Source organism: Chelonia mydas, chromosome 6 (assembly GCF_015237465.2).
Source record: "Chelonia mydas isolate rCheMyd1 chromosome 6, rCheMyd1.pri.v2, whole genome shotgun sequence".
Taxonomy (NCBI): Eukaryota; Metazoa; Chordata; order Testudines; family Cheloniidae; genus Chelonia; species Chelonia mydas.
In genome coordinates this window covers 684,668-711,016 of record NC_051246.2, presented here as the reverse complement: position 1 = coordinate 711,016, position 26,349 = coordinate 684,668, and the positions used below count along the sequence as shown (strand labels likewise).

The window sequence follows — 26,349 nt, the reverse complement described above, 5'->3', positions numbered from 1 at the left end:
TGGGCCTGTGTTCACATGCCACCCAGCCCACATTGCCACACCCACCCTGGGCGCCCCACATCTCCCATTCACCCCATTTATGAGACTGCAGGCCCCGGATCCCTGACCCCAGCACGCCCAAGCAGAGACACCCAGCCCCAGGGGATCATGGGCGTTCCTGTCCTCCTTAGAGACATTCCATCGTCCAAGCCCCAAGGGATGATGAGAGTTCCTGCTCATACCAAATGCTGAGTGTCCCCAGTGTGGTGCTGGACCCCATGGCCTATTCTGGGGGAAAGGCACAGGGCGGGGGAACACTCACCAATGCGCCGCTCCTCCAGAAGGGATTTGATCTCCGCAATCTTGTCCAGCGCCTTGCGTAGGATGCTGGGGGTGAGAGGACAGACAGGGGTGAGCAGTGGGGCAGGGTCATCGGCAGCTGCAGGGGGTGGGGAGGAAGGGGCACTCACTTGCACTCAGCCTCCGCGTCAGCTTTGGCAGTTGTGTAGAGTCCACGAAGCTTGGTCCGGTAATACGGGGAGACTGCAGGAGATGGGGGTGTTAGAACCCAGGAGTCCTGGCTCTCAGCCCCCCAGCTCTAACCCACCAGACCCAAGAGCTATCGACTGAAGTACAGAAACTTCAGGGTGTTTGACTATGCCCCTCATGTTGCGTATGTGGATAAAATGTGTCGTTTGATGAGAAAATGGATAATGGGGGCGGCAGCTGAAGGTGACCGCGGATAACCGTCCGGTCTGACGCCAGGAGCAGCTGTTATGGGTAATTACAGGGGAGGTGAAGGCAGCCGTGAGGTGAAAACCATCCACAGGTTTAGAGGCTGCGGAAATTGCCCTTGAATGAAGGGCCCATGGAGGACGCAAGTCGCAGGGGAAGGGAAACCCCCCAGGCACCCAGGGTAAGAGGAAGGAGGGGATTGGAAGGAAACCCAACCCCAACTCTGATAAAACCCCAGGGGGCCCAGACGTTAAAGCCCCTACATCTGCCACCACTGGGGGGCTCCTTGCCAGAGAAAACCAAACTGCCCCAGACTTGAGGAAACCCCACGATCCGCATCCCCACCCGCCACAGGGCACATCGTAGCACTGCCCAGAGGCGACTAGAGCAGGGGGATCTCTTCGTGCGCTAGATCAGAACCACCAGGCTGGGTCAGACCAAGGGTCCCTCTAGCCCAGCGTCCCTTCTGCCAATGCCAGGGGCCCCAGAGGGAAGGCACAGAACAGGGAATCACTGAGTGATCCATCCCATCGTCCACTCCCAGCTTCTGGCAGTCAGAGGTTTAGGGACACCCAGAGGAGGGGGCTGCATCCCTGCCCAGCCTGGCTAATAGCCAGTGATGGATCCATCCTCCAGGAACTTAGCTAGCTCTTTGTTGAACCCCGTTACAGTTTTGGCCCTCACAACAGCCCCTAGCACGGAGTTCCCCAGGCTGTCCGGGCGTTGAGTGAAGAAATACTTCCTTGTGTTTGTGTTAAACCTGCTGCCGATTAATGTCATTGGGTGACGCCGAGTTCTTGTGTTATGAAAAGGAGTAAATAACACTTCCTGATTCACTCTCTCCACACCAGCCATGATTTTATAGAGCAGTTGTTTTAATCTCTCCTCATATGGAAGCTGTTCCATATCACTACATTTTTGTTGCCCTTCTCTGTACGTTTTCCCATGATATCTTCTTGAGATGTGGTGACCAGAACTGCACGCATTATTCAAGATGTGGGTGTACCATGGATTTTTAGAGAGGCAATATAATATTTTCCATGTTATAATCTATCCCTTTCCTAAAGATTCCCAACATTCTGTGCGCTGTTTTCTTGGCCGCTGCGCACTGAGGGGATGTTTGCAGAGAACTCTCCACACTGACGCCAAGATCTCTTTCTGGAGTGGGAACAGCTCATTCAGACCCCATCATCGTATATGTAGAGTTGAGACGATGTTTTCCAATGTGCATCACTTTGCATTTTCAACACTGAATTTCATCTGCCGTTTTGTTGCCCAGTCACCCAGTTTGGCGAGATCCCTTTGTAGCTCTCCGCAGTCTGCCTGGGACTTACCTATCTTGAGTGACTTTTTATCATCTAAAAGAAAAGGAGTACTTGTGGCACCTTAGAGACTAACCAATTTATTTGAGCATGAGCTTTCGTGAGCTACAGCTCACTTCATCGTGAGCTGTAGCTCACGAAAGCTCACGCTCAAATAAATTGGTTAGTCTCTAAGGTGCCACAAGTCCTCCTTTTCTTTTTGCGAACACAGACTAACACGGCTGTTACTCTGAAACCTGTCTTAAAAATCAGCGTTTCATTAGCTGCCCTCCAGTCGCCTGGTCCAGAGGCTGCTCTGAGTGATGGGTCACAGACCGCAGTTAGCAGTTCTGCAATTGCACATCTGAGTTCCTTCAGAACCCTTGGGTGATGCCATCTGCTCCTGGTGACTGACTACTGTTTAATTTATCCATTAGTTCCAAAACCTTCCCTACTGACACCTCAGTCTGGGACAGTTCCTCAGATCTGTCACCTAAAATGAATGGCTCAGGTGTGGGAAGCTCCCTCACATCCTCTGCAGCAAAGAAGATGCAACGGCCTTATCGTCCTTGAGTGCTCCCTTAGCACCTCCATCATCCAGTGGCTCCACTGATTGTTTGGCAGGCCTCCTGCTTCTGATGGACTTAGTTTTTATGACTTTTGCTAGTCGCTCTTCAAATTCTCTTTTTTTTTTTGCCTGCCTAATTATACAAAATCTTGACTTGCCAAAGTTTCTGCTCCTTTCCATTTTCCTCAGTAGGCTCTAACTTCCAATTTTTAAAGGATGCCTTTTTGCTCTAACTGCTTCTTTTATTCCATTGTTTAGTCATGGTGGTAGTTTTTGGTCTGTTGCTCTTTTTAAATTTGAGGTACACATTTAATTTGTGCCTCTATTATGGTGTGTTTAAAATGTTTCCACGCAGCTTGCCGGCATTTCACTCCTGTGACTGTTCCTTTTAATTTCCATGTAACTTCTTCATTCTGTGTAGTTCTCCTTTTATAAGTTAAATGCTACTGTGGTGGGCTTCTTTTGTATTCCCACCTCCCACCCCAAAGAATATTAAATGTAATTACACATTGATCCCTACTGCCGTGCGGTTCATCTCTATTGGACCAGATCCTGTGCTCCACTTAGCACTAAATTAAGAATTGCCTCTCCTCTTGGGGGTTCCAGGACTAGCTGCTCCAAGAAGCAGTCATTACGTGTGTCTAGAACAAGCCGGGAGGGGTAGTGAAGAATTGATGAAGAGGGCTATGATAAATGGCACATATTGTAAGGGCTGGAGGGATACCGCACCCCAAATCACTTTGGTCAAAGAAAGTTTGGGAAGGGAGAAATATAGGTAAAAGCTTACACATATTAGCTCTGGCCAAATTCTTTGTATCTGTACCTTTGGCCACAGTTTACCTGGGGCGCAAGGACTTTCAAGGGGTATTATTCTGGGCATTAGGAATCTGCTTCCCACTCGTGTTTGTTAGGTAAGGATATTGGAGCCACGTCTAAACAGGTTAATATCAGAACTCACAGCCAGGAGTCTGGCTCTGCCTCGACTGGCTTATCTGTGGCCAGCAGGGAAGGCTGCGGGGAGAGAAACGCCCTCAGGCCTTTGCCAGCAGAACGTAATCGTTTGTCCCCAGAGGAGGGTTTGGAGAATCCGTTGCTTTGCCAGAGTCGGATCTTAACCGAGTGAGACTCCAAGAGAGTTTATGGAGGCTCATCCAGGGAGAGGAAGGTGGCTCAGAATATCGCCTCCATCGGGGAAGGGGAGGGGAGGGCTTTTCATGGTTTGTTGTGTGTAGGGAAAAAGAGGCACCCTGCTAAAGTTTGCAAGCAGGTGTTGGGCGGGCGAAGGGCAGGCCTGAGTTGCTACACGTGGCTCATGACTGCCCCTATGCTGGACACGGAGGCGTGGAGAGAACCCGTGAGAGGCTCAAATGAGGCTCCTGGCCTTGTGTCTGAGCCTGAAAATCACGGTACGGGTCGTGTCAGAAGCGTCAGCGGTTACAGACCCTGCGTGGCACCTCTGCAGCCGCTGCCTACCGCTAAGGAGGTGTTTGCCAGAAGGTCTGGGGACATTGGGGGACCCCTACCCAGGCCTCCCAGGAATGGAAAGAAACAGACTGGGAGTGGTGGGTGCTGCCACCAGGGACCCGGAAGCCCCAGTTCTGTCTGATATAGAAGCTGAAACTGTGGCTACTGCCCGATTCACCATTTTTAGCCGACTTGGTTTCCCCAGGGAAATCTTGTTGGACCGGGGTGCAAATTTCATGTCCGAAGTTTTCAAAAAGTGACGGGTGTTGAGCCGAGTGAGGGATGTGAAAGCTGCCCCCCATCGCCCAGTGACTAACCGTTTGGTAGAAAGATTCCATGGGGCACTGAAGTCTACGTGGGGGCTGTATGTTACAACGTGAGAGAATGATTGGGGTGTTGCTCCCTGATTTGTTATCTGGGTACAGGAGTGTCCCCCCAGAGTCTACGGGATTTGCCCCCTTTTATCTCGGTGATGCTGACAGGCCAGGTCAGGTCAATAGGTCAATTCACTTGTGTGTGAACACCAAACAAATGCTATGTGAACTAATTCACTCAAATGTTCATTTAGTGCAAAGGGAATGTGAATGCTATTGTCTTCATGTATCTATCACCTGTTGCTTGCTATCCATTACATTATGTATACCCCTGTACTTAATTAACCCTACATCCCAAGCGTGTGTTAGTACTGAGATGCCGATGTACTTGACGGGTGAACTTCATGAAAACTAAGGCAGGATCGTTGTGGGCTATTCCATTTCCATTTACACAGGGCCTAGCCCGATAATGACGTTTTCCCACCAAACGCAACTGGACCCTTGGAAATGTAAACGAAGAAGGTTTCTAACTGCAAAGCAAGGGCCCTTGAGTTCTCGATGGGAATTCACAGACTCAGTCTGCATTCCTCACGCACCGCCAGCAAGGGAAGGCCCACGTGGGTACAGAACCTCTCAGCTAGCTTTCTGGGTGAAGACGACATAAAAGAGGATTCAAGGAAAGATCCTTCATCTCCCAATTGTTTGGCCACTCACAGGGAAGCCTTCCACATGCAAGACACAGATCCCCAAAGTTAGTCTGGGTAACCCTGAGAGACTCATGGAAAAGTCCCAGACCACCCCATCTTTGCTACCACTTTGGACTTACAAACCTGGGCTCACCTATTAGTGTATTTTATCTGCCTTAACCTCTCGATCGCTCATTTCCTTTTCTGAGCCAATAAACCCTTAGTTAGTTTAGTAGAGAAACCGGCATCCAGCGTTGTCTCTGGTGTGAGATCGAGAGTATCCGCTGGGGTGAGTGACTGACCTTTTGGGGCTGCGAGTGAGCTAATGTGTTCTGATATTGGTATAGCGACCAGCATCACCAAGTCCAGCGCGTCTGGGTGGTAAGATGTCCCTAAGGGGACTGTCCATGGCTCCATGGTAATGGTAGTGATCTAGGGGTGCACAGTTGTCCATGGCTGGGTGAAATCTAATGACAGAACCACACCCCCCGCTTGGGGGGCCTGCCCTGTTTTCTGCCTGGAGATTGGCACTCGCAGCTGTGAGCCACTCCAGCCAGCGGGACAATTGGCGTAGTTGGCAAGAGTGACATCCATGCTTAAAGCTCAGAACCTAGCGCTAGGTAAAATGCACATTTGATATTGGGAGTTTTAAGGGTTAAGGATTAGTCACAATGGGTGAATCACAGTCATACGAGGATCTTGACAGAAAAGATCTTAAGCAGTTGTGTTCTTTAAGAAGAAAAACTCAGATCAGGACTGTCAGCTTTGCTCATGGAATTTGACCAAAGAGCAGGGTCTCAGCCCCCTCCCCCAGGAAACAATGGTGGAACTCCAGATCGAGGAGGAGGAGGAAACTGAGGAAAGAGCCCACTGGATGCGAATGGAGCAGCTGGAATCTGAGAGCAATGCGCATGGGCTGCAGCTGGAAATTCTGGAGAAGCGAAAGGAACAGCTTCCGCCAATGGGTACCATCCCCTCTCAACAGCAGGGAGAGGGAGAAAGCCTACCCCGTTTATCGTGAGTCTGACGGCACTGAGGAATTCGTATCCGCCTTTGAGAGACTATGTGATAGCCATAAGATTTTTGGGCATAAATGGATGCCAATCCTCTTACCCAAACTGGCTGGAAAAGCCGGGCAAGTCTTTAATGAAACGGAGGTGGATGATGCTATGATATACAGGAAGTTTAAAGAAACTGTACAAGATCGCCCCGGAGTCCTATCGCTCGACGTTTAGAAATCTTAAAATGTCTGACAGTATCACTCATGTGGCATGAGTGTGTAAGCTGCGTAGCTTTGTGGCAATATGGATAACTGGGGCGGGGCGGATGGTCGCCACGACAAGCTGCTTGATTCGAGGGCACAAGAGCAGGTATTGCGGGTAGTCACTGATGAGATATAAAAGCGGCAGCCGTCTGTGACAAAAAACCTTCCACCACTCTGGAGGCAGCAGAGCCTGGTGATGAATAAGTTGAGTCAAGGGCTCAGGGGAAGGGTTACTCCTCTGCTCCCCAGGTTAAAAGGGATGAGGGGTCTAGGGGAAACCTAACTCCAACTTTGTTAAAAAACCTCTTACACTAAGGGGACGCAGGCTCTGCCAACAGTGTGGGGCTCTTGGTCATAGAAAACCAAATTGCCCACAACCTGCACCCACAATCCCCATCATACATGCCAGTGCTCCCACTGTGAGCGCTAATGCTGCCCCTGGGATCCCAGAGGAAGTTGTGGAGGAGGAGAACAGCCCCATAACCTGTATTGGGACTGAGTCTGGGGACGGTAGCAAGGAGTTTATTAAGAGTGTGAAAGTGAATGGCATTGAGTGTGCCGGGTGGTGGGACATGACCTCCCAAGTTACTTTGGATAAGGAAAGTTTTGTGAGGGAGGAGGACAGACAGCGAGGCAAAAGTCTGAATATTTTGGCTTTGGCTGAATTTTCTGTGACCGGGCCTCTGGCTAAAGTCCACCTCGAGGGGGAAGGGTTTAAGGGTGATGATGTGGTTGGCATTAGGAATTTGCTGCCAGCTGATATTTTAATAGGTAATAACATTGTAAGCAGGTGAATGTTATAACCAGTTCCCAAGTAAAGTGTGGGTCGGATAGACCTGCTTTGTCTGCGGGCAGCAGGGAAGGCTGGCAAGGGGAGGGAAGTGCCTTCAAGCCTGTCTATTGAGAACAGAAGCTTGCCAACTGAGGTGGGATTTGAAAATTCTTGTGTTGTGCCAGAATCTGCTCTGGGAATAAGTGAAAAACAAAAAGATTTTGTATCTGCTCAGCAATCTGATCCTCCTTTGGAACAAGAGCAGGCTGCAGCTCAGAGTGGCACCCCAGCCGGGGAAGGAAGGGGGAGATTTCTTATGCAAGAAGATTTGTTGTTTAGGGAAGCTCCTACAGGGAAGAAAAGGCATCCTGGTGAAATCTGCAAGCAAACAGTTGTACTGGAATGACACAAGAGAGAATTGCTTCAGGTAGCCCTTGATGGTCCATTTGTAGGACAGTTAGGAGTGGAGAAAACCTGTGACAGGCTAAGGAATTTCTACTGGCCTCCTATGTTTCAGACAGTGGCAGATTATTGCAAAAGCTGTGATTTGTGTCAGAAGCGTAAGGGTTTAAAGGGACCACTGCAGCTTTCGCCCATTATTAAGAGGGGGTTTCCCAGAATGTCTGTCGATATTGTGAGATCTCTCACTACACCTTCCGGGGGGGGGGGGGAAGAAATATATACTTGGTGTGGTGGATTTTGCCACCAGTATCCCGAAGCCACTGAAGTGTCTAAGAGTGACGCTGAAACTGGGGCTACAGCTTTATTTACCATTTTCAGCAGAGCAGATTTTCCCAGAGCATTCCTGATAGGCCATGGTGCAAACTTTTTGTCTGTTGTCTTTAGCATATAAAGGCTGCTCCCTTCCACCCCGAAACGAAGGGGCTTGTGGAAGGATTTAATGGAATTTTGAAAGCTATGCAAAGAATGTATGTTTCCAGGCAGGAGAACAACTGGCACATTTTGCTCCTGTTTCTTAAGAACATAAGAACAGCCATACTGGGTCAGACCAAAGGTCCATCTACCCCAGTATCTTGTCTTCTGACAGTGGCCAATGCCAGGTGCCCCAGAGGAAATGAACAGAACAGGGAATCATCAAGTGGTCCATCCCCTGTGCCCATTGCCAGCTTCTGGCAAACAGAAGCTAGGGACACCCTCTCTGCCCAGCCTGGCTAACAGCCACTGAAGGACCTATCCTCCATGAACTTACCTAGTTCTTTTTTGAAGCCTGTTATAGTCTTGGCTTCACAACATCCTCTGGCAAGGAGTTCCACAGGTTGACTGTGCACTGGGTGAAGAAATACTGCCTTGTGTTTGTTGTAAACCTCCTGCCTATTAATTTCATTTGGTGACCCCTAGTTCTTGTGTTATGAGAAGGAGTAAATAACACTTCCTTATCTACTTTCTACACACCCGTCATGATTTTATAGCCTTCTACCATATCCCCCCTTAGTAGTCTCTTTTCCAAGCTGAACAGTCCCAGTCTTATTAATGTCTCCCCATACAGCAGCCATTCCACACCCTTAATCATTTTTGTTGCCCTTTTCTGAACTTTTTCCAATTCCAATGCATCTTTTTTTGAGAGGGAGCGATGAGATCTGCACAGTGTTCAAGGTGTGGGTGTATCATAGATTTATAGAGAGGCAGTATGATATTTACTGTCGTGTTATCTATCCCTTTCCTAATGACTCCCAACATGCTGTTCGCGGCTATATGTGTACAGATGTGAACCCCAAGAACCTACCGGCTTTGCGCCCCTGCTTCTGTATGGGAGGCAGGTGAGGGGACCCCTCAATTTGATTCAAAGTGCTTGGGAACACAGTACAGAGGAAACAGGACAGCCAGTGAAGGAGAATTTGCAGGTGGATGGATTTGGGGTGACAGGACCGTAAGGAAAGTCCGGCGAGTCAGAAAGCTTAGTACGATTGGCCTACTGAGGAGAGGTCGTTTGATATCAGTGATCTGGTGTTAACGCTGATGCCAGTGAGGAAAAACAAAAAGGCAGGATTATTGGAAAGGACTTTTTGAGGTGACAGAGTGAATGAAGTCACACATGAGGTAAGGGAGCCCACGGGGAGAGGAGCTGTGCAAACAGTGCATATCAATAGGTTAAAAGCTTACCATGAAAGGGAGATGGCTATGAATGTGATCTGTTGTGCTGATGAGGAAACATTACTCGCCCCTTTAATTGATCTGGGCGTGGGGGAGAGCCTCTGGAAAGCACTGAGTTGGGGGAGGGTTTAACTCCAGCCCCAAAGCAGGAAATGCGGGCCCCCAAAGCACCACAGACAGGTATTTTCCAACCAGCCAGGTTTACGGGCCAAGATCTTACAGGCTCTTTGAGCCTTGGGGCTCCGCCCAGCTCCTAGCAGAGCACACTGGGCTAGCAGGGACATGCAGAAGCAGATCCAGGAGGAGGAGGAGGAAAGCATGCTGGAAGTGGGAGGTAATCAAGTCAAACAGCCCCTGGGCGTCTCCTAGTGTGATGGTACCTAGAAAGGACTAAACCATGAGATTGTGTGTGGGGATTACAGGAAACTGAATGACAGGTTTCAGAGTAGCAGCTGTGTTAGTCTGTATTTGCAAAAAGAAAAGGAGGACTTGTGGCACCTTAGAGACTACCAAATTTATTTGCGCATAAGCTTTCGTGAGCTACATGATGAAGTGAGCTGTAGCTATAGCTCACGAAAGCTTATGCTCAAATAAATTTGGTAGTCTCTAAAGTGCCACAAGTCCTCCTGTTCTTTTTAGGAAACTGAATGTGATCACCTGGCCTGACCCATACCCACACCCTGAACAGAGGAGCTACGGGACCTCCTGGGGTGCAAAGTTTATAAACACACTGGATTTGACTCAAAGGTATTGGTAGATTCCCTTAGATGCTGATGCCCAGGAAAAATCTGCTTTTCTAGTAGCATCTGGACTCTATGAGTTTAAGATTATGGCTTTTGGATTAATACATTCGGGGCTGCCTTTCAGCGGCTTGTCAGCGAGGTGCTGCAGGGGTACACACACTTGCCTTGGCCCATATAGATGACGTGGCTATTTTCAGTGGCTCCTGGCACGACCACTTGAATCACGTGTCACACAGGCCGAGGGAAGCCAACCTTTCTGTCAAGGTCTCCGAGCTAGGCGCCGACTCCGTGGACGCTCCGGGGCTGGAGCACCCGTGGGGAAAAAACAGTGGGTGCCAAGCACCCACCAGCAGCTCCCTTCAGGCTTCCCGCCCACCAGCAGACCCAATGGATCAGCACCTCCCCCTCCCTCTCAGCACCTTCTGTCCACTGCAAACAACTGTTTTGCGTTTCGCGAGGTGCAGGAGGCTGGGAGGGAGGGGCGAGGAGTGAGGATGTAGCGCACTCAGGGGAGGGGGCAGAACTTGGCAGGAAGAGGGGGGGGGGGGGAAGAGGTAGGGTGGGGGCTGAGTGGGAAGAGGCGGAGCAGGGGTGGGGCCTGGGGTCGAACAGCCCCCGGCACTTTGAAAACTCAGTGCCTGTGTCTCCAAGTGCAAGCTGGGGGCTGCAAAGGTGTCCCACCTGGGACACAGACTGGGCAGTGGGTTGGTTTGCCCCGACCCTCTACAGGCGATGTGGAGGTGGGCTGCCCCTCAAACCAAGTCCAATCCTGTGTGGGTCTGGCCAGCTATGACCAAAGGGGTTTCGTGACACTGTGGCCTCCCTGGCAGACCTTACAAAAGAGGGTAAGCCAGACCAGGTGGCATGGCTGGAGCCCGGTGAAAAAGGTTCCACAAGACAACAGAGGCTTTTTGGTCAGCCTGGAATTCAGGAAACTCTTCGCACTGTGCACTGACGCTGTGAACCCTGGGTTAGGGGCAGTGCTGCTGCCAGACGGGAGGGGCTAACAGGCACCCCGCTCACTACTAAAGCAAAAAGCTGACCTTCCACTCAGCAAAGCTATGCTGTGATCGTGGAGGAGTGCTAGGCTGCCACCTGGCTGCTCACAGAGTAAAATATGTCCTCTTTGAAGCACTCACAGCGCTTTGACAGGGCTGCACCAGCCAAGGGGACCAATTCAAGATGACGTCGTTGGAGTCTAGCAAGACAGGAATTTGACAGGGACACAATTCATATCCAGGGAAAGGAGAATATGGCTGAAGATGCCTTATCGAGAATGGGGAAACCTTGAGATGTGTCTGATGTGCTGACAGGCCGTATGAGGTCAGAGGAATAGGTCAATCCACTTGTGTGTGAACACCAAACAAATGCTATGTGAACTAATTCACTCAAATGTTCATTTAGTGCAAAGGGAATGTGAATGCTATTGTCTTCATGTATCTATCACCTGTTGCTTGCTATCCATTACATTATGTATACCCCTGTACTTAATTAACCCTACATCCCAAGCGTGTGTTAGTACTGAGATGCCGATGTACTTGACGGGTGAACTTCATGAAAACTAAGGCAGGATCGTTGTGGGCTATTCCATTTCCATTTACACAGGGCCTAGCCCGATAATGACGTTTTCCCACCAAACGCAACTGGACCCTTGGAAATGTAAACGAAGAAGGTTTCTAACTGCAAAGCAAGGGCCCTTGAGTTCTCGATGGGAATTCACAGACTCAGTCTGCATTCCTCACACACCGTCAGCAAGGGAAGGCCCACGTGGGTACAGAACCTCTCAGCTAGCTTTCTGGGTGAAGACGACATAAAAGAGGATTCAAGGAAAGATCCTTCATCTCCCAATTGTTTGGCCACTCACAGGGAAGCCTTCCACATGCAAGACACAGATCCCCAAAGTTAGTCTGGGTAACCCTGAGAGACTCATGGAAAAGTCCCAGATCACCCCATCTCTGCTACCACTTTGGACTTACAAACCTGGGCTCACCTATTAGTGTATTTTATCTGCCTTAACCTCTCAATCGCTCATTTCCTTTTCTGAGCCAATAAACCCTTAGTTAGTTTAGTAGAGAAACCGGCATCCAGCGTTGTCTCTGGTGTGAGATCGAGAGTATCCGCTGGGGTGAGCGACTGACCCTTTGGGGCTGCGAGTGAGCTAATGTGTTCTGATATTGGTATAGCGACCAGCATCACCAAGTCCAGCGCGTCTGGGTGGTAAGATGTCCCTAAGGGGACTGTCCATGGCTCCATGGTAATGGTAGTGATCCAGGGGTGCACAGTTGTCCATGGCTGGGTGAAATCTAATGACAGAACCACACCCCCCGCTTGGGGGGCCTGCCCTGTTTTCTGACAGTCTGACCGGAGATGGGCACTCGCAGCTGAGAGTCACTCCAGACAGCGGGAAAATCTCTTTTATGGGACAAAGGCAAGGGGACTCGAAGTTTCATGGGAGGCTCGTGGGAAGGTAGCACGGAGGAGACAGGAAGGTCCGTGAGAAGCCGGTCACGCCTTTTCAAGAGAACATGAAGGCTATGAAGGACCTGGTGCATCAAAACCTGCAAGGAGCCAGGCGTCCCAGAGAGCGTGGCCGGACAGGCAGGCTGCAGCCAGGCCACGTGGTGCTCGTGTTTATTCCAGGGAGGAAGAACGAGATACAGGATTGCTGGGACAGAGAGAGTGAATGAGGTCACATGATGCAAGGACACCCCACAGCAGGAAAGCTGTGCAAACAGCACCTGGCAATGGGATGAAAGGCAGATGGGGAAGAACCTGACTTGCCGGACTGGTAAGGGAGCCTTTACTGCCCCTTTAAGGGATCTGGCCAGTGGGGTAAGGAGGAGACTACTCTGGAGAACGTGGAGATCTGGGATGGTTTGCACCCAACCCAAAAGCAGGAGATACTGGCCCCTTTGATATACCACAGGCAGGGATTCTCCGAGCGGCCAGGTGTAACTAACCAAACAGGGGGCTCCATCAGAGTGCCAGCGCCCTGCCCCCACCCCAGCAGGGCAAGCCGGACTGTCAGGGCTGAGGCGTTTTTCTTTAGTAAGCAGCAGCAGCCACAAATTAAGAGGCAGAAAGTCACATCCCCTCTAAACTACATTAAAACAAGGTCATATGGGGCTGCTCAGAAGGTTCCTGTCTGAACAGCGCTCAGCATCACCAGATAAAGAAACAGAGCTTAAGACGGTTAAAGAAAACTTGGTTAGACAGCGTTCTGTCTGGCAAGGAACCACTTCTCAACAGCTGTGAGTGTGAAATCTCTCCTTCTATTCTTTTGCCACTTCTCTATTGTTTTTCTGTAGGGTTTCTGTCTGGTTCTTTGATCGTTTCCATCTGTGATGTAACTAATTTTGCAAGATTTAAATCAGCTAAGGTGGTGGGGTCTGACTGGGTAAAGAATTGTTTCATAATGGGCTAGGATGGGTGAAAAAGACTGCTTTGTGGCACTTCAGTTTACGGCACAGCTAAACAGGACCCAAGTTTCGCTGTACAAACTAGGACCCAAAGGGAAGTTCTCTGGAACGAACCCCAGGGAGTGGGGCGCACTGTATGCTCCGTGTGTACATTCTGTTTTGGTAACTGTTAATAAACAGAGGATAAGGATATTACTGTGTAAGGCTCTTTCACTGGTAAAAGGCCCCACAAACCTGCAGAAGGTTACCCCCTGAGCCCTAGGAATGGGGTAAAGGTGGGTGCCTTTCGCCTGGAGCCCCAGGAACTGGGAAAGGGTAGGGGTGCCTAAATTAACTGGGTTTCGCCTTGAGCCCACATAAGGGTAAAGGTGGGGTGCCCTGGAGCGTGTGGGGAACAGATTTGGTGGAGGATGCAGGCAGTCGAAGGTCTTTTGGACTGAGCTGATATGAGTCTAACACAATAAATAACAGCAGAGTACCTGTGCCTTCCTGGCAGAATTACCTCCCCAGAACAAGAGAGAAAGGGAAGGAAGAAAAGGGACCAGGAGGGCTGGGGGCTAGTTGAGGAGCCACCCTCCTTGCTAAATGGGTAGTGGGATGAGGCCCGTGCCCATGGGGAGGGATGGTTCTGTGAGGACAGCAGGATCGGGTCCAGACAAGCAGGCAAGCAACTGACAGAGATTGGAAAAAGTTCTGGGCATAGTGTCAGGAGTAAGGGAAGGAGCACATGCTGGCACCGTACAGGGATAATCCGTGGAATGGTGATAACTGGGCTGATGCAGATGTCACTTTGGGAGATAAGTGATTTAAGGACAGAGTTAGAAGTTCACACTACAGAGTTGTGGGGGGAGGGGGAAGAATTAAGCAGTTGAACTTTGTGGAAATGTTAAAGAGGGAAAGTATTACAGGAAGAGAATTCTTGGTTTCTTTGCAGCCATTCTGAAGGAAAATGGGCCCTTTTCCCAAGGGAATGGTCTGTAAACAATCCATTGTAAATAACTACTGCAGGCAGAGCGACAATCTGATTTCAATTATTTGACTATGAACAATTTAGTCATAATCATTAAAAGAACATAAGGGGTTTCCATTGAAACTTAACTGCCTCCAAATGTCTAAAAGGGAACGTAATCTGTGTACAGCTGTGAAACAATAACTGAAGCAGTGCAAGGGATGTTAAGAAAAAGAGAGTGTGTTTATAAATAGACCTAAACCGACACTCCTGGTTTGTAAACCCGGTTTTGTAGGTTTAAGATGGAATTGGTTTTGTTTTTTTTAAACAATGCCACTAAAAATCCATTTGAATCTCTCATTCAAAGCTGCAAAACTGACAGACACTTTTGCCAGACACACTAGTGTGGTTTGGCTTTGGTATTTAGCATTTAAGCCTTTGGGTATTTCTATGCTTTATAAAGTTTAATATCGCTTTAAATAAGGACCAGAGGATGTGGCAGGGGCAGCCAGAACCAGGAGAATGGGGAAGAGATTCTGGATCTGCTTTGTTTGTTTGGTAACAAAATAGCAGCTAAGCGCTGCAGTAATGAAATGAGAAGAGTGCCCCTCTGGAGCACCAGCAGGGGTGAGGTGCACACAGCAGCAAAGTTAGGAACACTGAGCCGTAAGGTGGCTCTGAATAATCAGACTGTCCCTTTGATAAGGGTCCATGAAAACTCCGTGAGCACAAAAGAAACAGTTACACCGTATGTAAAAACGGATATGGCTAATATGTTATGCAAGTTCAGCCTGTAAACATGCTAGAAATGGTTATTGGGAACACACCTTGTGTTAAAAAGCTTTATGCTAACAATGTTTCTCAGCTATTACTTGTGAATACATACATAAAGCTTGGCACAGCAGGGAAACATTATAAACCCGGTCTGCTGTATAAAAAGGGAAACTGAGGTACACCCCCTCATGAATTTCATGACCGAGCAGTGGGATAATTCCCTCTGCCCATAGAATAAAACACAGGAAAGTGTGGGGGTAGTTCCTCGGTTTGCCTGCAGCCAGAAAGGAGATTTGTAAAAGAAAGGGGCATTTTAAGCAATAATCTGCCACCCCCAAAGGGGGTAGAAAATTATTATTTTTGTCTTTCAGAACTTCAGGAAAAGCTGGCGCCAGCCGAAAAGCAACCCAGAATACCACAGATCTACTGTTATGATGAAGATTGTGTTGTGTGCGTGTCTGTCCGTCCTGTGGCTAGTGTTGTGTATTGTGTTAAAAACAGGGGGATACTGCGTTTGGCAGAAAAGGATTAACGAGCATCTTAACGGTGTTGCAGAGGGGCGGAGGCCAAGGAAGGCCAGTCTGTTCGCAGGGAAACATCCACAGCTGGTGATGGCACGTTTACAGGGGTGCGAGGTGATCTGCTGGTGGGAACAGAAGGGCGGACAGAAGAATTTTAAGCCCAAAGTGAAATTACCAAGGGAAAAAGAGGGTATGTGAAAACATTGGTTGTGGAAAAACACACCCAGTAATAATAATCAACCTCCAGCATGTAAGCCCAGCTGAATGCACCTGGGTGTTGTATACAGTTGGATGTAGGGAAAGGAAGGCCATTACAACACCGTCCCTGATTACTATAAGGGGCAGTACAGTAAAGTCCCAGTGAAGGTAGAGCAGCTCTAACACTATCTCAGTGTGAACTTCTCAAGGTTTTTTGACTTGCTTGGCAGCCAGGAGGGGTGAGTAGCCTAAAGAAAATACTCCCAAGAAGTGTACTGGAAACTGCTTTGGGTGGAACTGGATTAGGCGTTCGAGTACTGGATGCTACTAACATAGAGGTATTGGCAACCAAAGTTATGATCCAGCTGAAATACAAGAACTGGGAAAGCCCATCAGTGCATCCTTGTCAAATTAGGAATGAGGCAACAAGTATTTTCTAAAATACGGCCAGTGTGGCAACAGCAAAGTGAAAAAGACGTATTGCTTTTAGCAGGGGTGTCATAACCATACAGCTAAGGGTGGAATAAAATCCCTCTTTTACCTGTAAGGGGTTAAGAAGCTCAAATTACCTGGTTGGCACCTGACCAAAAGGACCAATAAGGGAAGAAGATACTTTCAAATCTGGGGAGGTTTTGTTTGTGCTCTCTTTAGACGAGAGAGGGACCAGGCAGGAAAAAACATCTAAAAACCTACCTGAAATGAGCATCTAAGATTACAAAAATTGTAAGTAAAGGCAAGGAAATGCGTTAGATTATCTTTGGTTTTAGCTTGTGAATTTTCCCTATGAAAGAGGGAGTTTTATTCCTGTTTTTTGTAACTTTGAAGCTGAGCCTAGAGGGGAATCCTCTGTGTTTGAAATCTTTTCATTTACCCTGTAAAGTTACCTTCCATCCTGATTTTCCAGGTGTGATTCTTTTCCTCCCCCGCCCCCCAATAAAATTCTTCAAGAACCTGATTGTTTTTCAGAGTCCTAAAAACCCAGGGGTTTGGTCTGTGCTCACTTTGTAACCAACTGGTTAGTATATTATTCTCAAACCTCCCCAGAAAAGGGGGGTGAAGGGGCTTGGGGAAATATTTTGGAGAAACAGGGACTCCAAGTGGCCCTTTTTCCTGGATTTTTGTGTAAATCACTTGATGGTGGCAGCAATACTGTCCAAGGACAAGGAAAGGATTTGTGCCTTGGGGAAGTTTTAACCTAAGCTGTAGAAATAAGCCTAGGGGGTCTTTCATGAGGGTCCCCACATCTGTATCCCAGAGTTCAGAGTGGGGAGGGAACCCTGACAAGGGGCTATGGAAACAATACAAGAAAATGTGTCCTTAGCATTAGCCTGTACACAGGCCCAGGAAATAAGTCAACAATTGATCATCCAAATGGTTCGGAAAGGCATGCGAGGAAATTTGCCTTTGGAAATAAAAAAGTTGTTGTGGGAAAATGTTACAGAAGAGGAGACACAATTAATGGCGTGGTGGAAATTGGTAAACTTTACACTAAACAAAGAGCAAATGGTTCTATGAGCATATGTAGTAACTGTGCACCCCAGTCTCATGACTGATATATATCCAGTGGTACCTGTAGGAATCCAGCTAACAACAAATCTGGTTATGTATTCTGCTGGTCACTAGTCCTGGGCATATAAATAAAACCAGCAATGGAAAACTACTGACATGTTTCAGTGTGTGGCCCATAAAAATTTGGGATGTGTGTGTGAGGATCAAAATTTACAAGAAAGATCAATGTTTCTATGTTAAAGACAAAGGAATCCAAAGATGTACGTTTGATACATTCACTGAACAGAAGTCAGCTGTTGTATATGCAGGAAGGGGATGTGTATGCGTTAGAAGTCATTGTCCAATGGTAGTAGTAGACGATAACAAATTGCATTTTATGACTTATTTAGTTAATAGATGTTTTTGCAATATTACCAAGATTAAAAGTTGTGATTTTGTGGACTATGTACCTGTATGGACTGTAAACTACTTGAAGCTTAAGCCACGATTGTACCACAGTGTAACGCCTGTAACCTCAGGCATGAATAGGACCATAAGAAAATTGCTGGTTCAGCCTATGTTACATTCGCATTCACAAGATATTGCACAGACAAGAGAACAACCACACATCGAGGTACAACATGATAATACAGAAATCACCCGTGTACTGAGAACTACTGCAGATTCAGGACACCACTCCTGGGGGGACACACTATTCGGGTGGTCACCTTCTGCAGCTGGTGTGCTACGTATCATGGCTCACCCCATTGTGGTGATCACTGGAATCCAGCTGGCTTTGTTAGTGAGCATAGTAGCTGCAGCCTGCTGGATGAAGAGAGCTGCTCGGGGATACACGAAGCTGGCATCCAAGTCAAGGATGCAGGCCCACGCTCAGCAGGTCTGAGGGCTGGATTTCTGGAGAAGCAACGGCGGCTCTGGGAAAAGGGGCATGAAGCGGGGGTGGGGGTGGGGGTGCGGCTGTAATGGCTGAGCCGTTTTTCTTCATAAGCGGCAGCAGCAGCCACGAGCTACAAGGCAGAAAGTCACAGCCTCACATTCCCTCCAAATCGCATCAAAACTGCGTAAGATCCGGCTATTCAGAAGGCTCCTGGCTTAACAATACCCACCACCACCAGATAAAGCAGCAGACATTAAGATCCTTAAAGAAAACTTTGACAGCATTCTGTCTGGCAAGGAGCAACTTCTCAACAGTTATACTTCTAAACTGTCATGGGATAAGATAAGGGGGAAAGGGCCTCTTATGGATCAGTGACTGGTTAAAAGACAGGAAACAAAGGGTAGGAATAAATGCTCAGTCTTCAGAATGGAGAGAGGTAAATAATGAGGTTCCCCAGGGGTCTGTACTGGGCCCAGTCCTAGTCAATGTATTCATAAATGATCTGGAAAAAGGGGTAAACAGGGAGGTGGCAAAATTTGCAGATGATTCAAAACTACTCAAGATTGCTGTCTGCCTGGGACTTAACTAAAAGCTACAAAAGGGACTCACAAAACTGGGCAACAAAATGGCAGATGAAATTCAACGTTGATAAATGCAAAGTAACGCACATTGGAAAACATCATCCTGACTATACATATAAAACGATGGGGTCTAAATTAGCTGTTACCACTCCAGAAAGAGATCTTGGTGTCATTGTGAAGAGTTCTCTGAGAACATCCACTTAGTGTGCAGCGGCAGTCAAAAAAGCAACCAGTATGTTGGGAACCATTAGGAAAGGGAGAGATAAGAAGACATAAAATATCATGTTGCCTCTATATAAATCCATGGTACGCCCATACCTTGAATACTGCCTGCAGTTCTGATCCCCCCATCTCAAAAAAGATATATTGGAATTGGAAAAGGTACAGAAAATGACAGCAAAAATGATTACGGGTACAGAATGGCTTCTGGAGAAATTAATCAGACTTCAGAGTAGCAGCTGTGTTAGACTGTATTCGCAAAAAAAAAAAAAAAAAAAAAAAGACTGGGACTTTTCAGCTTGGAAAAAGAGACCACTAAGGGGGATATGATAGTGGTCTATAAAATCATGACTGGTGTGGAGAGAGTGAATAAGGAAGTGTTATTTACTCCTTCTTGTAAAACATGAACTAGGGGTCACCAAATGACATTAACAGGCAGCAGGTTTAAAACAAACAAAAGGAAGAACCCATCGGGACTGGGACAGACCCAGCTGGATGGTGCGGAGACTGGCCAGGCCCGAGGGCCCTGAGACCTGCCTGTGCTGGCTTCAGATGTTCAATAAACTCCAGTGTTAGGCTGGCTGAGAGTCACTGCAGGCTGGAGATCGGGGGACATTGCTCCCTCTGGGGGTGGGGGCCCTGAGCGAGTGGACTCCCTGAGGGTGCCCATGGCAAGAGACAAGCATGCTGAAGGCTCAGTGAGATGTGGTCCGAGGAGGTGGAGGGGGCAGCCTTCACGGAAGGATGTCACACTGAAGGAGGTTACTCCCAGGGACTGTAGGGAGCTGAGAGCGCACGGGGCCCGTGAGTCCATGACAGTTGCATAACTAATTTTGCAAGATTTAAAGTAGCGAAGGTGGTGGGGTATGATTGATGTGACAAGCTATACCTCGGAGGGAGCGCCCTGGAACCCCCATATTCATCATTTAGATATAATTGCGATATTGCATATTAAGTATGCCATGTGAGGTATGGTTCTATCTCAATGCTTCTCAAACCATTGGTTGCGACCCCAAAGTGGGTCGTGACCCTGTTTTAATGGGGTCCCCAGGGCTGGTGTTAGACTTGCTGGGGTCCGTGTCAAAGCCCAAGCCCCACCACTCAGGCCTAAAGCCAAAGCTCCAGGGCTTCAGCCCTGGGTGGCAGGACTCAGGTTACAGGTCCCCCACCTGGGGCTGAAGCCCTTTGGGTTTGGCCCACCTGTGCCAGGCAGCTGGGCTTGGGTGGGCTTACGCTTTGGTCCCTCTTCCTGTGGTCACGTAGTAATTTTTGTTGCCAGGAGGGGGTCACGGTGCAATGAAGGTTGAGAACCCGTTATCTAAATGTGTGTATCATTAGTGCATATGAAGTTATGAGACTGTGCGATATGGTTGTCACTGAACCATGCTGTGAGTTGGGCAATCTCCCAGATATTAGCTCCCCAAAGACAACAGCAAGGAAAGTAACCAGCGCCCGGGCGGGTGTCGAACAACCATCAACAACCATCATCCAGCAAGGGAGCTAGGATGCAATGACTCACCTGCATGAGGCCACACCAGGGGGATTGCTCAACCTTGCCTGGAGACTCAGCAATGCCCCACAGACATGCCTGGACTTGTGCTCTCCAAGCACATGGACTAAGGGTATGAAACCGACACAGGGGCCCCATGCTGGGCCTTCCTCCTTCTCCCACCTACACTGCAAGCAACAAGGGCGCTCAGAAGACTGAAGACTCCAACAAGGGGGACAGGCCCAGGTTTCAAGGTTGAAACCTGCGTATTATGAACTGTAACATCCAGTGGGGTGAGAAAACTGCTTGATCTAAATACTGCCGAGAGTCTTACAGGTTTAAGATTTAGCTTGTGCGCTTATTTTGTTTTCTTTGGTAACTATCACTTAAAATCTATCTTTTACTGTTTATCTTTACCAGGGAGTTTGTATAAAGCGTGTGGTAAATCTGCTCAGGTTTGCAAAGGCTGGTGTACATCCACTTTCCATTGATAAAGTGGGGAACCAATTAATAAATCCGCATTGCTTGTCTTGAGCAGTGCAAGACGGTATATTCCTTAGGTACAAGTCTGGGAGCTGGGGGGATTTGGCTGGTGCCTTTCTTGGTGTGATTCAGGAGTGGCTCTGGGAGCATTCATGCAATCTAGCTGGGTGTGGGGCGCCACATGCCGTTGTGCTGAGTGATCACAGCGCCTGGAGGGGTTTGCTGCTGGTCACTAGCAAGGCATTGTGAGAGACAGCTCAGACTGGAGAGAGTTTGGGGGCACAGCGGTCCCACAGTCCCAGGCTAGAGAGAGTTCAGGGGGCATAGCGGTCCCATGGGATCCCGTCACAATTGGGTAAAGAACTGTTTCGTAAGGGGATAGGATGGGTGAAAAACACTGCCTTATAGGACTTCAGTTTACAATTAGTGGTGAAGGTCTAGCTAAGCAGGACCCAAGTTTCACTGTATAAACTGGGGTCCAAAGGGAAGTTCTCCAGAACCAAGTCCAGGACACAGTTCCAAATATCAGAGCTGCCAGATCTCAACACCTTACCAATCACACCGTGCAGGAAACTGGAGTCCCTGGATGATCTAACCCTGACTGGCCACCAAGAAAGGCCTGTCTGCTTTATTGGGAATGGTGCTCACTCTATGCGCTGCGTGTACATTCTGTTTTGGTAACAGTTAATAAACAGAGGTTAAGGATATTACTGTGTAAGGCTCTTTCACAAACCCCACAGAAGGGTACGCCCTGAGCCCTAGGAACAGGGTAAGGGTGGGTGCCTAAATTAACTGGGTTACGCATTGAGCCTACGGAAGGGTAAGGGTGGGTGCCCTAGAGTGTGCAGGTAACAGTGCCAAAGGGGCGACAAAAAGATGCATTCAGGAGGAGGCGGACCACACGCCGGAACGGGGCGACTGAGTTGAAAAGCCCCTGGGCATCTCCAATGGTGAAGGTACCTAAAGAGCCTAAACCCATGACCTTGTGCATGGATTTTGGAAGGGTGACCACCGTCACCTGACCTGACCCGTACTCCACATCCTCAATAAAGGGCCTACTGGATCTAACGGGAGGTGCAAAGTTCAGAAGCACTCTGGATTTGCCTCAAGTGTATTGGCAAATTCCCCTTTGGGTGCTTCCCAGACAGAGTCGGCTTTTGGAGTGGAGACCGGCATGTAGGAGTTTAGGGTTATGCCTTCTGGGTTAATTAATGTGGGAGCCACCTTCCGGAGGCTTGTCAAGGAGGTGCTGCAAGGATCACAGAACTTCTCCAGGTCCTATGTCGACGACTTGGCTATGTTTAGGGACTCCTGGCTGGACCCTCTGACCCATGTGGGAATTGTACTGCAGAGGCTTAGAGAGGCCAGGTGTCCACATGCAAGCCAGGGGTCACAGAGGTACCTCACCTAGGACACAGGGTGGGCAGTGGGCTTGGTTGCAAACATCTAGAAGATAATAAGGTGATAAGTAACAGTCAGCACGGATTTGTCAAAAACAAATCGTGTCAGACCAACCAGACAGCTTTCTTTGACAGGGTAACAAGCCTTGTGGATTGGGGGGGGAAGCAGTAGATGTGGTGTATCTTGACTTTAGCGAAGCTTTTGATACTGTCGGGCATGACCGTCTCATAAACAAACTAGGGAAATGCAACCTAGATGGAGCTACTATAAGGTGGGTGCAAAAAATGATTGGAAAACCATTCAAAGAGAGCAGCTATCAGTGGTTCAGAGTCATGCTGGAAGGGCATAACGAGTAGGGTCCTGCAGGGATCGGTTCTGGGTCCAGTTCTGTTCAATATCTTTGTCAAGGATTTAGATAATGGCATAGAGAGGATACTTATAAAGTTTGCGGATGATACCAAGTTGGGAGGGGTTGCGAGTCCTTTGGAGGATAGGATTAAAATTCAAAATAATTTTGAACAAACTGGAGAAATAGCCTGAAGTAATTAGGATGAAATTCAATAAGGACAAATGCAAAGTCCTCCACTTAGGAAGGAACAATCAGTTGCACTCATACAAAATGGGAAATGACGGCTTAAGCAGGAGTACTGCGGAAAGGGATCTGGGGGTCACAGTGCACCACAAGCTAAATATGAGTCAACAGTGTAACGCTGTTGCAAAAAAAGCAAACATCATTCTGTATTAGCAGGAGTGTTGTAAGCAAGACACGAGAAGTAATTCTTCTGTTCTACTCCGTACTGATTAGGCCTCAAGTGGAGTACTGTGTCCAGTTCTGGGCACCACATTTCAGGAAGGATGTGGATAAATTGGAGAGAATCCAAAGAAGAGCAACAAAAATGATTGAAGGTCTAGAAAACGTGAGCTATGAGGGAAGATTGAAAACACGGGGTTTGTTTAGTCTGGAGAAGAGAAGACTGAGAGGGGCCATGAGAACAGTTTTCAAGTACGTAAAAGGTTGTTAAAGGGAGGAGGAAGAAAAATTATTTTTCTTAACCTCTGAGGATAGGACAAGAAGCAACGGGCTTAAATTGCAGCAAGGACAGTTTAGGTTGGACATCAGGAAAAACTTCCAACCTGTCTGGGTGGTTGAGCACTGGAATAAATTGCCTAGGGAGGTTGTGGAGTCTCCATCACTGGGGAGTTTTAAGAGCAGGTGGGACAAACACCTGTTGGGGGTGGTCTAGATAATTAGTCCTGCCACGAGTGCAGGGGACTGGACTAGATACCTCACCAGGTCCCTTCCAGTTCTGTGATTCTATGACCCTTTGAAGGCAGGCCAGCTCCATTGGGAGCTGGCCTTCCCCATGAACCAAGACGCAGGTCCAATCCCTTCCTGGTCTGGCCAGCTATTACCAGAGGTTTGTGAGGCGGTTTAGTGACAGTGTAACAGAGCACTCGCTGACAACAGGGTTGCACCGAACCAAAGGGACCAACCAGGAGGTTACGCTGGCGCTGAGTCTGCAGCAGTCGGATGTGGAAACAGACCACAACAAGGGGAAACGAACTGTAGCGCAGACAGGGCCCGGGGCGTATTCAGGAGGGTCAGTGACACCCCTTCCCACACCAGTTTTGCACTGGGTGTGTTCGGGCCACAGCAGGTGCCAGCTCAGCCACGGTCCCCATGTCGCAACTGAACACTGACAAATGCCTGGCTGGCGTCAGTCTGGTTCTGGGGGTTAGTGAGGACAGGTGTTTGGCCTTGGGTAGCCCCAACGGCCATGCAGAGCCTGCTTCTCATAGGAACCTCTGTCGCCTTTGGGAACTTCTGACTGGCACTTGTATGCGTGTGGCCCAGCGTTACTTGGGGAGTAACTCCCTGCTTTCCTTCCCTGCTTAATAAACCGTAGGTGGCTTGTTGTAGGACTGGCTACAAGCGTTGTCTTTGGGGTGAGATCTAAGGTGCAACTGACCTGGGGTGAGTGAGGACAGGGAGTAACTGGCTCGTTGCTGTGATTCGGGACAGACTGGAGCACCCCGAGAGGCTGTCCGTGACTCCATGGCAAGGCTGTTTCGATGCCGGAGGAGCTTATAGTCAATACTTGGTTGGTGAAATGTTAAGTACAGAACTCACAGTGCCTTTGAGGTTTGGGCCCTGGTTCTTAACAGTCTGTCCTCAGAGTGGTACCCATGCTCAAGTCACTGCAGACCAGCCTGACAGGCAGGAGTCCTGGCTCCCAGTCCCCACCATCCCCTCTTCTGACTCATTAGACCCACTCCCATCCCAGAGCCTGGGAAAGAACCCAGGAGTCCTGGCTCCCAGTCCCCACACTCACTCTTGTTTTCTGTCTGCATCCGCTCATGTGTTTTCTGGATGTTGACTAGGTTGTGCTCGCTCCGCGACCGCTCCTCCTGGGGGCACAGAGGGAAGAGGATAAGGGGTGGGGTCCTGTGGCTCCCTGTCACAGAGGAGGGGCAGGTGGCCCCAAGGCCCACCTCCAACCAAGGGAGATGGTTCCCCTAAGATGACCCCCTCATCCCAGTGTCCTCTGGGGCTGGCGGAGCTGCCCAGTCAATCCCAGAGGAAAACAAGAAGGCATCCCACTTCTGGAAGCCCCGGGGCCCGCCGGGAGGGGCCCCGCCAGGCCCGGGGCCCGCCGGGAGGGGCCCCGCCAGCCCCGGGGCCCGCCGGGAGGGGCCCCGGGGCCGCATTACCTGCGTCTGTTTGATGAGCTGGTGCAGCTCTCCCAGGAGCTCCGCGATGCGCGAGTCAGCCGACACCAGAGCCATGGTGGCTGCAGGGGAACGAAGAGAATTAGCCACTGGAGCAGCCCCCCCTCGCCACCCACTGTAGAAACTACCCCCAAATCTCAGCCCCTCCCATGCAGACTCCCATGATCCTCAAGGAGAAGGGGGGGGGGGGGGGAACTGATGGAAGCTGCAAGAATGCCCTGGGCAGGAGAAGACAGAGAAGAAGACGCCCCCAGCGGGCCCTGGGGCCGGGGCAGAAGTGGGGGGGAGGGGCGACACCCCCGGCGGCCTCTGGGGCCAGAGTTGTACCCCCCCACCTCCCACGCATGCGCAGCTCCAAGTGAGAGGGAGAACTCCCGCCTTTTTTTGCCTCCCAAAGGCGCATGCGCAGCTCAAGCAGCTTGAGGCGCCTTTCCTAACGTCCAAGGGGCCCAGCCCGTGACGCACGCGGACATTCCGCTCGCGCCAATCCCGCTACCTGGGGCGCATGCGCATTCTCCATGCCGCGGCGTGCTTTGCTTCCGGCGCATGCGCGCTGTCTAATTTACATGCCGCCCTCCCGCCCCCCACGGCAGCCGCGGCCTCTGCCTACGAAATCCCTGAGGTCGACGGCTCCCGTGGCCGGAGTCCCGCACCCGCCGCAGAGGCACCGTACCGAGGCCGGACGAGGACTCTCGGAGGCGCTGGCGACAGCGCTGAGGCTCCGGGGCGGTGCAAGGCGAAAGGCACGCACTACGCATGCTCGCGGTAGTGCGGCGCCTCATGGGACGTGTAGTTTCCGGGCGTGCGAGGGGATTCCGACGCATGCGCCTTTGTCTTCCCCCTTGAAGGGCGAGATGGGAACAAGGGCGCGTTGCCTCTTGGGGTTTGTAGTTCACACCGCCACGTCCGCGCATGCGCACGGTTCAAAAAGGCGCCTGCCGGGCCCTGGGCGCCATCGCCCGTTGGAGCACGTGACCCGCCCCCTCCCCACAGCGCCCGGTCCCAGGGCCTGGCCCCGCCCCCTCGGGGGGTCGAGTGACCGGCCGCGTCATGCTCAGTCCGGGGGGGGGGGGCAGCGCCGGGGGCTCTGTGCCGGGGGGGCGCCTGGCTCGGGGGGGGGCAGCGCCGGGGGGCTCTGTGCCGGGGGGGCGCCTGGCTCGGGGGGGGGGGGGCAGCGCCGGGGGGCTCTGTGCCCGGGGGGGGGCTCTGTGCCCGGGGGGCGCCTGGCTCGGGGGGGGGGGGGCAGCGCCGGGGGGCTCTG

At 50.0% G+C, this 26,349-nt stretch overlaps 1 protein-coding gene across 3 annotated transcripts in view; it reads right to left on the bottom strand.

Moving 5' to 3' along the window:
- SGF29 (SAGA complex associated factor 29) overlaps positions 1-25,961 on the bottom strand; it is a 28,381-nt gene extending 2,420 nt beyond the window's left edge. Inside the window, exons 1-5 of one of the 3 annotated variants that reach the window (XM_037898834.2) lie at positions 25,585-25,961; positions 25,071-25,150; positions 24,692-24,767; positions 450-522; positions 302-366 (exon numbers count right to left, since the gene is read on the bottom strand). In XM_037898834.2, the coding sequence (XP_037754762.1) occupies positions 302-366; positions 450-522; positions 24,692-24,767; positions 25,071-25,150; positions 25,585-25,636 (346 nt within the window). In that variant the 5' untranslated portion in view covers positions 25,637-25,961. Of the gene's footprint in view, positions 1-301; positions 367-449; positions 523-24,691; positions 24,768-25,070; positions 25,151-25,553 lie in introns of all 3 variants that reach the window. The other 2 variants (XM_037898832.2, XM_043548281.1) reach the window with 2 other exon arrangements.
- Between the last annotated feature and the right edge of the window lie 388 nt (positions 25,962-26,349).